Raw genomic sequence first — 17,875 nt, 5'->3', positions numbered from 1 at the left:
ATGGTTTTCCTAATTGTATAGCAAAATGTTAAATAGAAAAGTGTAAAATGTATATAAATTGTTTTTCTTTTTTATGATATGATGAAAAGCTAGATTTTGCACAAAGATAATTTTGTATAAAGACCAATTCTTATCAGTATATTGTAAATTATAGAGTTTTATCTACAGACAAAGGAGTGATATGGTGGTGCAGTGCTTAAGTGATCCTGTGTCCTGGCTTCATATTTTGGACTGGTCACTGTGTTAGTGGGTTTACATGATCTACATTTTTCTGAATGTTTTTCTTTGTTTTGCTTCCGGTTTTCCTCCCACATTTTAAGGAGGTACATATTAGTTTTTGTGTTGATTCTAATTTGCTCTCATTTGGGTTTATGCATAAGTGGTCTGATGATAGACTGGTGTTGTACCCACGGTGAGTTTCTGTTTGCTCCAGCCTCTGTAACCCTAAATATGTAGATAAGGAAATGTTATCCTGAAATGTTTTATTATAGACTAGTAGAAGGAAGAGTGCTAGCAAACGTCAGATAGCCATCAAAACTGCACAAAAGACAAGGTCCTTCAGAAATTGTGTTCACGTTAGGCGGAGTATCAGAAGTTTGCTTTAAATATGAGAGTGTACTGGTAATCCAAATAATTAGAAACACCATGACAGAAACTGGTGGTGAAAACGGTCTGTATTTATAAAGAGCCTTGCTATGGCGATGCTTATTATTAAGACATGTTATGCAGTAGACTAGACTGAATGACATCTTTTTGCTTGCAAGCTTTTATAGTCCTTCCTCCTCTTTTGGTTTCCTAATCACCGAGTGTTTAAAGCAGTTTGTTTAGTTTTTTCTTAAAAGAGAACTGAATCCTTTCCTTGATTATATGTCTAGGATGTGTTCTTCAGATCAGGTCCTTGTTTTAATGCAAAGTACTTACTCTTTTTCACCTGAAGTACCTTAAACCTGTGTTTAACAAAAACCCAAAGATTACATCTTTTTAAATTATTATTATTATTATTATTACTATAGGTAAAATATACATCCAGTGACGTCATAACATTTTGTGATTCAGATTCAAACATACCCTCTTTGAATAGCACCTTACCCTTGTTGCAGTAAGTCAGATGCACTGTAGTCCTATACTGGGTTTGGCTATTTACATAGTATATACAGTTTAATTTTGGAGAAGAAAAATTAATAAACCTGAACAGTGCTATTAAGTATATTTAGCAGACCAAATTAAGAAACTGATCCACGACAAGTCCATCTGAGACAGGATTCTTGAAAGGTATTGCACAAACCTTAATTTGTGTTGACAGTAGTACTGCCTAAAGGCTAAAGCAGTAGACTGGCAACAGCAAGGTTGCGGATTTAGTTTCATCTGCTGACTTCCTGTATAATCTACCAGTGCTCTTGTTGTGCAATAAATGCAGTATACCTATGAATGATGTGAACAATGAACAAGTTGATTAGTTCATTTTTGTGGAAATGTTTTTGGCTATAAAAAGTCTTTGGGAGTTAGCAACCAACCCTGGGTGGCATTTCTGTCTATTTAGGGACTCACTGACCATACCAGGACAGTTTGCAGTAACCGGTTAACCTAATACACCCATCTGTGAGATGTGAGAGGGAATCACAGTATCCACTGAAAAACCAACACAGATATGGGGAAAATATGCAAGATTCATATAGATAACAGAATATGAATACAGGACTCTGTGGCTGCGTGACAGAAATGTTCAACATTGCATGACCCAGAATGAATGGTACCATATGATATACAGTATTTATACTACTGTTTATTTCATAAAGAAGAAATGGCTTCATTTTCACTAATAATTTCCCCCTACGTTTTTGTAAATTCTCACTTTCTTTGGAGTGGGGAGTGTAGTTTTAAAAAGAATGCTGTACTGAAGGAAATGGTCATTTTTAAAAATCATTTTCTACCATATTTGACTGCCTTATAGGTCCTAACCAAAGTGTCGCTATGTCTGATGGGGACTATGACTATCTCATCAAATTCTTAGCTCTGGGAGATTCAGGAGTAGGAAAAACCACCTTCTTGTACCAATATACAGATGCAAAGTTCAACTCCAAGTTTATTACAACAGTAGGCATCGACTTCCGAGAGAAGAGAGTGGTGAGTTGAGATCACTTTTCTTTAACTCCAGTAGATATTTTGACTTCAACAGGATTTTCTCATAAAAAAAAGGTATACAAAAAAGTTTAATTTTGCGCCTGCAGGTGGAGTTGTTTTGAGGGGAGGGGGGGGGGGGGGGGTGTAAGCTTAAACCCTACATTATGCTAAAGGTATGCCACTTGATCTAATATACACTAGTGTCCTTTCTAATGAGCTAGTAGGTCTTGTACTATCTTGTCGTTCATCATTAGCCTCAATCAATTTAGGATTCTTGCAAAGCATGAAATACTTTATGTAGAACACATCTTGTGCCCTCTTGTACTGTCCAAGAAACACACCTATGCACACTCACACAGAGGGTCCACTGCTCCCAAGTGGCAACTGGATTTCCACACTCGCATCGGCAATATATCTTCAGCTCCCAGAATGGCACTCTGTCTCTCTACTTGAGATCTTGTGAGAGTTCTGGCTGTCCAGCTCAATCCTGGTTGTGCTACTTCCCCAGGAAACTTCTTGGTAGTTATCCATCCACTGTATACATACATTACACACATATACAGTATACGTTTGTATTAGTTACAAATATTAATTCCACCAGAAAGTGTTTTCTTGAATCATAGATTTAGATATTGGGGTGTGCTTTATAAACTTACTAGCTGGGAATGTACTTAGAGAAGTGACCAAATTATTACTGTGTATTCTGTGCGCAGGTGGATTCAAAACCTCATCTAGTGGTCAACTCATGAAAAAGAGGCAAGCCTTTCTGATCATCATCCAGTAATATAAGTGTCTGCTACCCAACTGTCAGTTTCATACCTGCACTCACTGTGCAGGGCTTAAACCCTCCACCATTTAAGAACCACACAGTCAACCCTTTTCCCCTTCCATCCACAAACACAAGCTAAACAGCATTTATGTGCAGACTAAAGAGGGATTTGTGATCTGTTTCGGCGCCTGCTGCTGGTTGAGCTACGCCTAACATTCTGAGTCACTCATTTACCTTTCTGTGGGAGAGGTGGGAAGTAGAAGGTAATAAATTTGAGTATAGGAGGGAACCAACCTGTAATGGGTCATTCAACAGTTTAAATGCAACTACCTCATCAGGTAGATTGCATTTCATGCAGCTTGTTAGGTGGCTGCTGATTAACTACGAAGCTACCCAGTTTCAAGCTACTGTGTAATTCAGTACATGAACATTTTAACATAAACCTTAAATTGTACTTGAAAACCTCATATCGATATATCCTAAATCAGTAAATAATTGTATTCCTGAACTGTAGGACTTTCTGCTGCTTGGACCCTGCATTTCTGTCCTATTATACCTTATTACAATGGTAGTGTAAGGATAAAATCAGTAAGGAGATTTGTCATTACGTGACATACCCTGTGTTCCACACTAGCAGAACTGAGACTGTTTTGTTCATCTGACTATAACTACTAGATTAAACATATCTAATTATATTTCAGTATCAGCAGTGTAAAACAAGCCTGTTTAACACTGATCTGTGTACAGTAGGTGATATTGTAGCTGTTTGCAGTAATTGACAAATGTCAATATTTATTCATATGGCCTTTTCTCCATGACTAAGTTTAATAAGTGCATTTTAAATGCATGTGTGTTTTTTTTTTTATTAGGTATATAAATCCAATGGACCAGGTGGTGTTTCTGGCAGAGGACAGAGAATACACCTTCAGCTGTGGGACACAGCCGGACAGGAAAGGCAAGTTATTTCCTAAAGCTCGACACCCTTCCTTTATCATCTTTTCTAGGAGAGAATGGATAAAATAAGAAAAGTGCTTTAAAAAATGTTTTTTTTTTTTGCTATTGAAGACTCCGCTGTAGTAGACAGTGCATCAGGTATAGTATGACTTTAGTCCTAAACAAAAGCACTTCAGAAGTAAGTAGAAATGTTATTTACATGGTGACTGAAAATCAACTCGCAGTGCTGTAACTGTTCATATCTGAAATTAAACACTCCGTATAAAGTTCTTAAATTGGTGAAGGTACACGCAAATACTTTTATTTTTTTCTGCTTTTCATCTTAAACATAGCAATAGAGAGGTGAAAAAGAGAGTGCAGGCAGGGTGGAATGGGTAGAGAAGAGTGTCAGGAGTAATTTGTAACAGACAGATATCAGCAAGAGTGAAAGGGAAGGTCTACAGGACGGCAGTGAGACCAGCTATGTTATATGGTTTGGAGACGGTGGCACTGACCAGAAAGCAGGAGACTGAGCTGGAGGTAGCAGAGTTAAAGATGATAAGATTTGCACTGGGTGTGACAAGGATGGTCAGGATCAGGAACGAGAACATTATAGGGTTGGCTCAGGTTGGATGGTTGAAGGACAAAGTCAGAGAGGCGAGATTGTGTTGGTTTGGACATGTGCAGAGGAGAGATGCTGGGTATATTAGTAGAAGGGTGCTAAGTATAGAGCTGCCGGGCAAGAGGAAAAGAGGAAGGCCTAAGAGAAGGTTTATGGATGTGGTGAGAGAGGAGACGTAAGTGATGGGTGTAACAAAACAAGATACAGAGGACAGAAAGATATGGCAGAAGATGATCCGCAGTGGCAACCCCTAACGTGAGTAGCCAAAAGAAGAAGATCTCAAACATAGCAATATATTATTTGACAACAAATAACCCGAAGACGCTTACAGTTTATTCATAACACAAGGATAATGAAAGATTTGTATATCCTTGCATATACATACACAGGACAATAAATGAAGAAAACACAACCTATATTGAACATGCATTGGTTTTCTCTTTCCCTTTCTGGGCTGCATCAGGAGTGGGCAGGAGGAGGAGTATAGGGACCTAATCAAGGACTATATATATATAATATATTTTATTGCTAAGCACTTGTTAAAATTTTGTTTGGTGGTTGCAGCAGTATTTTGTTTCTGTACGGGGGAAAAATATGAAGTGTTTAAATTAAGGTCATATAACATGTAATGACATAGCCTAATTAGTAGATTATGAACTTGCACGATTTGATAGTTTTAATCTCTCAAGTATTTGTCTATTTTAGAGTCCCACCTCACAATTCAAAGGTCATGCGCTCATATCTTAATCAGTTCACTGTCTGTGAATTTGCATGTTCCTCCCATTTACCATATTTACTTTTTTAATTGTAATTTTACTTTTACAATTTATAAAACATTTTGAGCTACACTATTTGTAAATGTTATTGTTATTAAGGATGGTTTATAGGTGACTCTAAATTGGCCCCATATACAGTATATCAGGACCCTGTCCGTAGTTTGCTGTTGCTTTGTGTCCATTGTAGTCATGGAACTATCCTGGCAACATGACCCATTAGTTGGACTAAACAGATTTTGGCAGGCAATGGATGGCTTTGGAAGTGGACTGCTGTCTTGACCAATACCTCCCTTGTCCTAACATATTACACTAAAGTAGTTATTTATAGAACAAGTGACAGTTGCCTGCATTTAATGAGAAAGATCTCACTCAAGCAGCACTTGAGATTTGAATGTATCGAGTTTTCAGTCTGTGAGGAAGTGTGACTTGAACTGTAGGCTGACTATGTCACTTTACATGATAAATAGCAGCAGCAGCAAAAGGAAAAAAACACAAATCAAGTTATTGTTTGTAGTTAAACTCTGTCATTTGTTGGTTCATAAATATGGTACAGGTCCTATACGGTATTGCTTTGTAACAAAATTTGGAACATTACACTTATTGTTGCTGATTGGAAAATACCAAATTAAGTTTTGTCATGTCATTTTTTTATCTATTTTATTTTACTTTAAAAAAAAATAATAATCTTTTTTCCATATACTAGATTTCGTAGTTTGACGACAGCATTCTTCAGAGATGCAATGGGATTTCTCTTGCTCTTTGATCTCACAAGTGAGCAAAGCTTCCTTAATGTCAGAAACTGGATGAGTAAGTATTCATTTTTTACATTTTATTGTTTTGTTTTTAAGTTATAGAATTGATTATAAATAAGCAATGTTTATAGCATATATCCATATGCTTGAAGACACTTTATTCAATATATGTATTTAACACATTTAACCCATCCATTCATCCGTCTTTCAATTCCACTTCTTCCTGAGCAGGGTTTTGCAGAAGCTGGAGCCTATCCCAGCAAGCATAGGGTGCAAGGCAGGAAAAATCCCCGAAGAGAATGTTTAACACATTTACTGTATTATTAAATTGTACAAATATTTAATTGCAATATTTTTTCATTTCAGTAAGAGATGTAGACATTTAACATCAATTTTAACATATTGCTTTTTTGTATGACTTAAGTCTGTGTATGTAATGTCTGTGTGTGTGTGTATACTATGTATGTGTGTGGGTGTCTGTGTGTGTGTATGTGTATACAGTTGTGGCCAGAAGATTTGAGAATGACACAAATATTAATTTTTACAAAGTTTGCTGCCTCAGTTGTTGTGATGACAATTTGCATTTACTCCAGAATGTTATGAAGAGTGATCAGGTGAATTGCAATTAACTGCAAAGTCCCTCTTTGCCGTGAAAATGAACTTAATCTCAAAAAACCGATTTCCATTGCTGTTGTGAAGAAGGCTTCAGGGTGCTCAAGAATGTCCAGCAAGCACCAGGACCATCTCCTAAAGTTGATTCAACTACAAGATGGGGGCACCACCAGTGCAGAGCTTGCTCAGGAATGGCAGCAGGGAGGTGTGAGTGAGGCAAAGACTTTTGGAGGATGGTTTGGCGTCAAGAAGGGCACCAGAGTAGTCGCTTCTCTCCAAGAAAAACATCAGGGGCAAACTGATATTCTGCAAAAGGTACAGGGATTGGACTGCTGAGGACTCAGGGTAAAGTCATTTTCTCTAATGAATCCCCTTTCTGATTGTTTGGGATATCTGAAAAAAAGAAAAGGTGAGCGCTACCATCAGTCATGAAAACAGTGAAGCATCCTGAGACCATTCATGTCTGACGTTGCTTCTTAGCCAAGGGAGTACAGGGCTTAATCACAATTTTGCTAAGAACACAGCCATGAATAAAGAATGGTACCAAAACATCTTCTGAGAGCAACTTCTCCCAACCATCCAAGAACAGTTTGGTGACCAACAGTGCCTTTTCCAGCATGATGGAGCACCGTGCCATAAGGCAAAAGTGACAACTAAGTGGCTCGGGGAACAAAACATCGAAATTTTGGGTCCATGGCCAGGAAACTTCCCCAGACCTTAATCCCATTGAGAACTTGTAGTCAATCCTCAAGAGATAGGTGGACAAAGAAAACCCCACCAATTCTGACAAACTCCAAGCATTGATTATGCAAGAATGGGCTGCCATCAGTCAGGATTTGGCCCAGAAGTTGATTGGCAGCCTGCCAGGGCGAATTGCAGAGGTCTTGAAAAAGAAAGAAGGGCCAAAACTGCAAACATTGACTCTTTGTATAAACCTAATGTAACTGTCAATAAAAGCCTTTGAAACTTCTGAAATGCTTGTAATTCTACTTTAGTATACCTTAGAAACAACTGACAAAAAGATCTAAAAACAATGAAGCAGCAAAATTTGTGAAAACCAATATTTGTGTCATTCTCAAAACCTTTGGCCATGACTGTATATTTGTATATGCATAAAAACCTTCTCTAACTGCATAATCCAGTTTGGGGTCATGGGAGCTGGAGCTTCCATCCTCGAAGCTTTGAACTTAACACAGGAACTGACCGCAGACAAGAAGGCAGCTTGCCACATGCACACTCACACAGGGACAATTTAGAATTGGCAATTAACATGACATGAATGTCTTTGAAATTTAGGAGGAATAAATAGCATAGTGGGCAGCGCACTGGTTTGACATCACCAAGGACCCAAGTTTAAATTCTGCTCCTGTCATTACCTGTGCGGAATTTGTGTCTTCTCCATGTACACTTGTGGGTTTTTCACCAGGTGCTCTGATTTTCTTTTGCATTCCGGTGACTTGCAAATTGTGTTAATTGACAATTTTAAGTTGGCAGAGAGAGAGTGAAAGTATACATTAGTATACTCATCTAGGGCTGATGTTCCACCTTGCACTGGTAGGACTAGAGAGCTTTAGCAGATAGTCTGGTTTAAAAAAAATGTATGAATAAAGTAGTCAATAGTAAGCACTATTCTTCGGCACTAAAGCAGTACACTGTATTCTAGCTATTTTATTATTTATTTAATCCAAGCATTGAAATGATGCTGGGATCACATATCTACTGCTTATATTAATTTTAGTACCACAAGATACTAGCATTACCCTTACATAGACTTTTTTGATGCAAATATTGTCCTCTGCCTGACTCTTTGCAGCACAGCAAACCCAACTACAGAAAGGTAGAATCAATACATTTTGTTGTGCAAGTATTAGTAAAATGCATTAAACAGGGTAGTGTCCTCTCCCTACCTCTACTATGTACGACAGAAACTATTTGGACATTTTATTTTAAGGTTATTCAGCTGTATAATATGTATGTATGTATGTATGTATGTATGTATGTATTGCATTTTTGTGCATTGTTACAGACAATAATTGTTATAGACACTGTGACATATGTATAAATTGTCTTGTGCAGTTTTTTCAGAAACATAACCCATGTGTAAATTGGGAACGGTCTGTAGATTTATGGTATAGTTTACCTGTATACAGTTTTGTACTTTTCTTCTATGTTATTTAACAGAGCACATCTTAACAAAGGGACCCTTGTTCATACATTAGAAGCAAAGACCAATTACGTGCCTTGCTGTAGGTCTCGTAGTCCCGCTGAGGTGGGAAATGACCTAAAGCATCCATCCATCCATTTTCCAACCCGCTGAATCCGAACACAGGGTCACGGGGGTCTGCTGGAGCCAATCCCAGCCAACACAGGGCACAAGGCAGGAACCAATCCCGGGCAGGGCGCCAACCCACCGCAGGACACGACCTAAAGCATGTTGACCACTAGACTATACTGTTTTATTTTTGGAGTGACTTTTGACAACTTTTAATCGAATTAGTGTGTTTTTTATTTTATTTAACATAACAATTGTCTTCACCACAGCATAACCGACTAATATTTTCTTACATGGTACTGAGACCTGATCAATGACAGAGGAGTGATGACTCAAATGTGCTGTTGCTGAATATAGTAATATTCAGTATATAGTAATGTGAATATAGCATTGTGAACTGTTTATTTTTTATTAATTTACACAAAATCATGCTCTTATGCAAAGCTAACGTATTATTTAAGAGCAATATTTATACAGAAGAACAACATATATGCTTAAATTTAAGATTTTTAACTGCACTAAAGTACCATACCCCTTTAGGGAACATAAGATGTACAGAAACAATCAGGAAATTATTTCTGAGCATACAAATAACTCCTCACTATTGAAAACATGTTTTACAATTTCAGCTTAATTTTACAAGAACTCTACATAATATGGGGAAATTGTCTGCATTGCATAATTCATGAAGGTTGAATGTGGTGTGATTGATTTCTTTTGAAACCTTGTGGCTTATTTCTGTAGGTCAGTTACAGATGCATGCGTATTGTGAAAATCCAGATATAGTGCTGTGTGGCAACAAGTGTGATCTGACTGATCAGAGAGCAGTGAAGGAAGAAGAAGCCAAGGAACTTGCAGATAAATATGGGTAAGGAACTAAAGTTACCAGCCTGTTTTGTAAAGTTTACTAAGAGGGCAGAGGCCACAAGAATATTGTTTGCCTTTGCTGATGCTTTTACTGCACATGTGAAACAGAAACCAGGAATGTTAAATCTGCCAAAAAAGCAAATATAATCCTAACAATGTAAACAAAGTCCTGGAATTTCAGATTGGGTGGAGTATCTTACAGCAAACTAAAGAAGGTGAGATCTTGAATAAAAGCAAAATATTAAGATAATCAGAGTTCCGTAAAAAGATGCATGCACATTTTTATTTAATCTGCAGGTAGTTTGATATTCCTTGAAATGTGTTTTTTAGTAAATGAAATAAATAATATTTTTGTTCTAGTCGGTCATTCTCATTCTTATTAGATCAATTCAGTGTTTGTAGGGCTGGAACAGTTTGGAATTGCCAGTCAGCCTGACCAGCACGTATGTCTTTGGGAATATGAGAGGGAAAAAAAACTGACTTATATGGGGAGAGTGTGCAGATTGCATATGGACAGTGGCTGGGGGGGCACTGATAACCACTACACTACTGCAATTATCACCATTTATGTGTCCAGAGTAAGCATTTAAGAAAACAAGACAATTTAACAGTACATTTGTTTTTAAACATTTGAGACCTATCAGCTTTAACCTTTTTGATGTCTATTTTTAATAAACTTTTTTTTCTTTCTTAGAAAGAGAGTGTACAGGTTTTCAGTTGTACCTCAGATAAAAGACACATGTTTTTTTCCCTTGTTGCTTACATGCTGTAGTCCAGGAATCACTGTAGTTTCTCTTCTTTGGATTTTCATCAGTGTTTTTTTGTACATGTTTTAATACAGAGACAAAAACCACACACAATACCTTGCTTGATTTCTAGTCAATGGAGTGTGTAGTGCAGTATATAAATAAATGACCTATTAGCCTTAATATTTGCTTTTGTGCCCTGTCTGGATGTAAACAGTGACAAGTTCAGACAATTCTCAAGTCTGAGATGATATTTATTTTCAAATTTCAGACCTTTCACTATGTAATCCTATCCTGTGTGTAATTTACATTTATAAAATGTATTTTATCTTCCACATATCTGCCCCATTCTAAATTTTGTCCAGGTCTGAATGATTTTACTGACACTCGGGGTTTCTACCATTCCACGTAGTTTAGTGTCACTTGCACATTTAACCAGCCTGCTAGTTGTATTTTTTTTGTTAAGGTCATTCATATAAATTTAAAAGTGCAGTGGTCTGAACTCTGATCCCGAAAGGACCTCAATTTTAACACCACAACATTTTGCAAAGGTTAATTGTCATAACATTTGGTGCATATTGAAAGTAATTATTTATTCCACAAGTTTCTTGCTGTCAGAGAAAGTTTTTAGTTATTAAAACAATGTGTCTACCACTTCTTTGTTTTTGTCATTTAAAATTTGGCCTCCACATGGGATTGCATGGGCACTACAAAATAAAGGAAGAGTTCTGCAGATTCTCCTTTGGGGATGTATGTTCTTTTCATCTTCATTTAGAGTTCTCCATTGACAGCACTTACCTGCCATAGCCCAACACTATGACATCAGAACAACCGTGTTAGGGAAAACATGTCTTTCACCACTCGTCTGTGCACTTTTCTTTGACTAAAGCACTTTTCCTCAGCCATCAGCACATTCTCTTCCTAACTTTGTTTAATCCAACATATGGTCCCAGGATATTGTATAACTGAAAGAGTGTGTCTGAACTTTCAAAACAACTTAACTACTGCACAGTTTTCACTATGAGTGCAGTTGAAAAGCAGACCCTAATGGCGCCTTAATTGTACAATCCAGACTGACACAGGACACTGCACATGTAGACTTGCATAACAAAATAGTATGTAGCATTACCAGGAGTGCCAATCTTTACTTTTTATTTGCTCCTATGGCTGTTGAAGTAATACAAATAAAACAGCCGGCCTTTTTTATTTATCCAGATGGTTTGGGCTTCTGTGTCTGCATATATTTTTGTACTTCTTGAACTCCCTAAAATAGATTAATATGAGAGTTGGGTTAAAAATGCTCTCAACCAACCGTCAGAATACAATTTAGGTGATGTTATTTTTGGCAGTACTGCCACCTTGTGGAAAAAGTTCAAATTTCTTTTTGTGACAACTTTGTTGTGTATGTATAGTACTGTGTACAATTATAAAATGTTACAAAATTAATAAGCTGCTTTATTTTTTCTTTCATTTAGTATTCCTTACTTTGAGACTAGTGCTTCAAGTGGCCAAAATGTGAGCCAGGCAGTGGAAGTTCTCTTGGATTTAATCATGAAGAGAATGGAACGGTGTGTGGACAAATCTTGGATACCTGAAGGAGTAATGCAATCAAATGGCCACAGCTCTACAGAGCAGCTCAGTAACAGCAAAGACCAGGGCAAATGTAGCTGTTAGTCATGTCCACCTTGTGTGTGAAGTGGTGTTTCTGAGTAGTATACTTGTGGTTATGGACATGATGATTTTCTGTTCCATTACCAGGGGTCAGTATCCCTACGTGGCCAACCATTCCAAAAGAAGAGTAGACTGTAGGGTTTGTGGGCAGCAGGTCTTCTCATTTGTAGCACATGTCTTCTAGCTAGTTAGTGTGTTTTTAGTATACAGTCATGCAGATACTCTGGGGTGTGGGTGGAAGCAGACTAAACATCAAATGGCTGAAGTTTATCCTTCACAAATCCTGGAAATCATTGTCTAGATGGATAAGAGCAAATTATTTTGACAGGTCTATTGTGAAAAACTGAGTAAAAGTTACAAATTAAGTAAAAAAAAAAAAAAAAAAAAAAAAAGGATGACCATCTGAGTATCCTGAAATGTTAATAATATCTAAGTGAAGCTTTTCATGACCGTTACAGAGGTGTAAGTGAAGGGAAATGGTCGCACAATCATTAGCCAAATTTCACCTCTCACACCGATGGAGCATTAGGGGTCAGGAGAACCTTTCTTTTTCTTTGGTGAAGACTAAACTTCAGCCTATGCACAGAACCACAAAGTACTTCTTGTTCACTTGTCTTGTTTCTCTGGTAATTTGAGAAATTGATAACAGCATAAGATTTTTGGGAAATTCATATTGTAATTTTTTAATTGTTATTAAAACTTTTCTGCTTTTTGTAAAATGTCGTCTTTGAATGGCAGATAGATCCCTAGAAGTGTTTAACATTATCATTAAGTATTTTATTTTCAGCATCAGCAGAGCCATTCTATTTAAACCTCTAAACCTTCTTGTATTTCAACAGGAATCAGGGCAGACTATGTCCGAGTGAGTCACCCTAATACTGGTGATAAAGACCTAGAGCATTCTGTGCCTGAGGCACCTTTGGGACATCTAGATTGTAAATTGGATAGAAAAAGCTGTTGATGCCTTTGTGGTGCCCTTTAGTTTAAATGATTAAAAGGAATAACTGCAGCTATATTTTAAAACAAAAAAACTCAACTCTTGTGTTACTTGGACAACATTGGGTTTACTTGTCTATTGGGATAATTAGTTTTCTGTTAAGGTGGCATCAGGGGAAATCATTCAACTACATGATTATGTGATTTTTTTTTTTTTTTTTTTTTGTCCTGTTTTGCGTTTAATATAAATCAGTCTTGATTCTGGGTTTCAAAATGTGCCTAAATTAGGAGGGTGAGTGACATTTGTTCATGTTTCTTTTTTATAACACACTGTATTATTGCCAAAACACTGTCAATGCCAAATATGTAAGCCATATTTTAGTGTATCTATATAAAGCTATCCACACAATATTTTATTTATTAAAATGTTATAGTCAACTTTAAATTAGTATTTGAATTTATTTCCCCTCTCTATAGCCAAAAATAAATTATTGCCTGTTCTTTCAGAAATTATTGTTCAGACTTTCCTTTGAATTAGTTTTAAAGCATACACTATATCCAGACATAATGTATGTACACCAGACCCTAAACCAGAAAGAAAAAAATATACCAGACTCATACTTTGTTCTGTACTGTGTGTCTACATGGTCATGTACATTTATGTAGTACAATTGAGATCTACAGTGACATGACTAAACAGAATTATTGAATTGTGTGGGTATATACATAGTAATCACTTTCATAAACATATACTGTATTGGATATACTGTACATATAAATGTTTCACTGTTCTGGGTTGATTCCCCTCTTATGCCCAATGCTACAGTTCGCATGACCCAAATCTGGATTGTGATAGATTAATAATAGGTGGAAGGTGTGACAAAAATGACGCTCTAAATCTATAAGTGGTCCATATATTTTGCATTTGTACTAATAGAATTCCAAATGGGTGTGCACATGTATGTAAACGAGGGTAAATCAAAAAGTAAAGGCAATTTGTAAATTACACGGTAATGACAGTGGACAGAAGCTGACACAATCCAACACATTCACAGTGGCCTATGGGTAGTTTGAAGACGCACAGCACAGCGCTCTGCAGTTAGTCTTGTTGAAGCTAAGGTCAACTGAACATGGACACTCTGCTACAGGATTGTACCATTGTTGAACAATGCCTCATAGTGAGATTTCTTTGGGTAAAGTGAGTGAAACTGAAGGATGTTGGCTAAGTATGGAAGTGAAAACAGCATGACTCGATGCAAAATGTATGAACGGGTAGAAAGGTTTACAGCAAGAAGTACCAGTGTAACCGACAAAGCTCAATCTGGTTGAATCTCATACTCACTCACGCAAGCCCACATCAACATGGCAAATGCCTTCATCAGGGAAGACGGACAGATTACGTTGACTGCTCTTACTGCAGATTTGGCTATCAGCTGTGGATTGCACATGATGACTTGGGCTACTGTAAAGTTTCTACAAGATGAGTACCCAAACAGCTTATTAACTCACAAGACAACATCCTCCAATGAATATTAGCAGGTTTCACTCCCTTTTCCCAAAGAAATCTCACTACGGCATGTTGTTCAACAATGGTGCAATACCGCAGCAGAGCGTCCGTGTTCATTTGACCTTGGCTTCAACGAGACTAACAGCAGAGTACTGCACTGTGCGTGTTCGAACTACCTATAAGCTATTGTGAGTGTTTTGTATTGTATTAGCTTCTATCTGTTGTCGTTACTTTACTTTTTGATTTACCCTCTGAATATGCTGAATTGCCTGTTCTCATCAAAATTGATATAGTACTCTATTATATAAAGAGTTACACAAACACATTCAAATATTTATTAAATCAATCTAATTCTGCTTACCCAAATACCAGGGCCTCAGGTCAATTAAACACACACACACATTTTAATATATATAAGTCTGTATGTATACGTGCGTGTGTATGTATCAGTAGTTTACACATTTTTATGCAAATATATATTGAAATAAAAAGCTTTTACTGTTCATTAGTATATATTGTTTATAAAAGGATCACTGTATATATTCAGAATGTACAGATAGAATTTTGAGTGTGCATATGTAACATCTAAATAGGTTTCTACATGCATGCATTCAGATATAAAATTGTAAACAATCATTTTCTTTTTAATTCAGGTACTTAATTGGCCTGGCATGAGTGAGTCTGGGTTTGTGAGCAAGTGTTACCAACAGTACACTGCTGTCCCATCCTGCATTGAGCCCAGTAATGCTGGGATAGGCTTTGTCCTCTGCCACTCTGAGTTGGATTAAGTGGGTCTGACAATGGATGTATTGTTTTACTTTAGAAATCCACTCCCAAAAAAATCTCCTAATAAGGATGTCAGAATATTTCACAACAATTTTATGTAAAATAAGTGCACTCATGGTCTACAGTAAATAAGTATGAAGCTGGGTTGTGTTATGTGCACATTTGCAATTATTTTCACACTAGGTTTTTGGACCATGTATTCTTTTGGATGGGTGGGATTTTAGAGAATACCAACTTATTGTGCTATTTTAGTGGTGTTAATGTGTTGGTATTTGAGAAATCTATACATGGCATTAAAAAGCACTTTTACAAAATGTATCTAAATATTTTTAATGCGTAAAACTATTCTTTCATATGCTGTAAAAACACTGGATACTTTTTTTTCTCCATTGCAGGTCTGGTGAATTTTGTAGATTTGAAAACTATATAGAATTGATGCACAAATATTTTTATCTCAGATTGTATAAGCTTGTCTGCTAGGTTACATAACAGAACTGTATTTTACCAGAACTGCATTTATAATAAAATGTGTTCAATATTTAAATCTTTTTTGTGTCAAGTTCTTTTATTTTTTTGTTTTACTAATTTTTTCAGGTAAGCTACAAACAAATGCTGATGTGTTGCATGTTTATTGTCCTCGCAGGTAATTTGCCCATTTCACAATTGACCAAACACCCACTTCTTTAACACACAGAGGAAACATTAGTACCCCGATAAATGCCAACTGTTTCTATTCAGTTGTCCATAGTGTAAAACAGGGGTACTCCAGTTTGGTCCTGGAGGGCCACAGTGGCTGCAAGTTTTTGTTCAGATGTTGTTTCTTTATTTTAAGCTGCTTAAGCAATATTTTCAGGCCGGATTTCAATTAGCTTGTTTCTGTGAAGAATCCCGATTATGTCACCTCAGACTATTGTACTGTATGTACTGTTTTTGGAAGATTTCTGACCATTTTTAATGTTTCATTTCTATTCTGATGGTGACGTCATCTAGATCAGTGTTTCCCAACCTCGGCCCTGGGGGTACACTGTGGCTGCAGATTTTTGTTTCAACCAGCTTCTGTTTTTAATTGGACTCCTGGGCTAATTAAGTGATGTGTTATTTCCCAAGTTATGTGTTTTGGGAACAATATAGAAATTAGAAAACTAAGTTTGGTAAAAAAAAAAAGAAATTATATATTAAAATGTACCAAGCAATTTTATGGGAATAATGTATTTTCATCTTTATTTTCATTCTACTTTTCTAGGTGTTCTAATTGTTTAATTAATTCATTATTTACTAATTAATGGGTCTGATGTTAAAGTAGGTACAGCCTTTGATTATTCAATGTATGCTAGCGTGTCTGCTCTGCTCATTTTTAACTGTCATTGATAAGATACAACGAAGGGGAAAAATTCACAGAGAAAGGGCAAAATATAATGAAATCAACAAAACAGAGTTAAGCATTTAAATCTATAGCAGAAGCAGACCTATTTCTAAATGTCTTATAAATGTAAAAATCATGTTGCTGTGCTGTTCTGAATGTCGAATAAAAGAAAAATAATTCCAGCTAATTAAATGAGATCAGCGTTATCAGGTGTTGTCACTGATTAGGAATCTGGTTGGAACAAAAATCTGCAGCCACAGTGTGCCCCCAGGACCAAGTTTGGGAAACACTGATCTAGATGCCATTTTGGGAAGGGTTGGTTTTTATGGGCACTATAATGAGTTTTTAAGTGGCTACGGACACTTTGATGATTGTTGCCATAACTGTTGCTGGTCAAGTGATATGAAGATCGTGTGATATGCCTTGTCATCCAACTCTAAGATGGCGATGCAAAGCAGCTTGTTATCCTAGTGCAAAAATTTCTGAATGATAAACTTTTTAAAACAAAAAAAATAAAGTTACATTTATATAGTGCTCTTCTAGACACTCAAAGCACTACACAGATGGTGGAGAACCATTTCAAGCACCGTCAATATGCAGCATCCACCTGGGTGATGCAATGACAGCCATTTTTATGCCAGTGCACTCAAGACACACACTAGCTATTAGGTCATGAAGGGGTCAGAGAGTTTGTTTGCCAGTTGGAGAAAGGGGATGATTCGGGGGCTAGAATGGATGAGACCGTGATGGGCAATTTATACAAGACATCATAGTACTTCCTACTTTTTTCAAAAGATGCCCCGAGATCTTATACGACCACAGAGATTTGGGCCTTGGTTTTACGTCTCATTTGAAAGATGGCACCATTTTTTACTGCGTTGGGATCCACGCAAAAACTGCAGGAAAAGAGCCCCCCTGTTGGCCTTACCAACACCTCTTCCAGCAGCAACCCTTGCTTTTACTAGATGGTCGTTCAACCAAGTACTGGCCAGGGCCAAGCATGTTTAGCTTCAGGAGGACTACCTGTTATGAAGTGCAGATGGAGTAGCTACTTGGCAATCAGACTAGCTAGAGGGGTAAAGAAAACAAGTTAGTATAACTACTTCTTTTCAACACTGTTTTTGACTTACATTTATGTTTAT

At 36.9% G+C, this 17,875-nt stretch overlaps 1 protein-coding gene across 4 annotated transcripts in view; it reads left to right on the top strand.

The window, feature by feature from the left end:
• Positions 1 to 15,918, top strand: part of rab27a (RAB27A, member RAS oncogene family) — a 71,339-nt gene extending 55,421 nt beyond the window's left edge. For 3 of the 4 annotated variants that reach the window (XM_028823699.2, XM_028823696.2, XM_028823698.2), the window contains 5 exons: positions 1,952 to 2,124; positions 3,760 to 3,845; positions 5,925 to 6,028; positions 9,602 to 9,725; positions 11,946 to 15,918. In XM_028823699.2, coding sequence (XP_028679532.1) covers positions 1,972 to 2,124; positions 3,760 to 3,845; positions 5,925 to 6,028; positions 9,602 to 9,725; positions 11,946 to 12,144 — 666 coding nt within the window. In that variant the 5' untranslated portion in view covers positions 1,952 to 1,971 and the 3' untranslated portion in view covers positions 12,145 to 15,918. The remainder of the gene's footprint in view (positions 1 to 1,951; positions 2,125 to 3,759; positions 3,846 to 5,924; positions 6,029 to 9,601; positions 9,726 to 11,945) is intronic. The other variant, XM_028823700.2, reaches the window with a different exon arrangement.
• Positions 15,919 to 17,875: the final 1,957 nt, after the last annotated feature.

Source organism: Erpetoichthys calabaricus, chromosome 17 (assembly GCF_900747795.2).
Source record: "Erpetoichthys calabaricus chromosome 17, fErpCal1.3, whole genome shotgun sequence".
NCBI lineage: Eukaryota > Metazoa > Chordata > Cladistia > Polypteriformes > Polypteridae > Erpetoichthys > Erpetoichthys calabaricus.
Note: the sequence above shows the minus strand (reverse complement) of the source record. Positions and strands in the feature narration are given on the sequence as shown.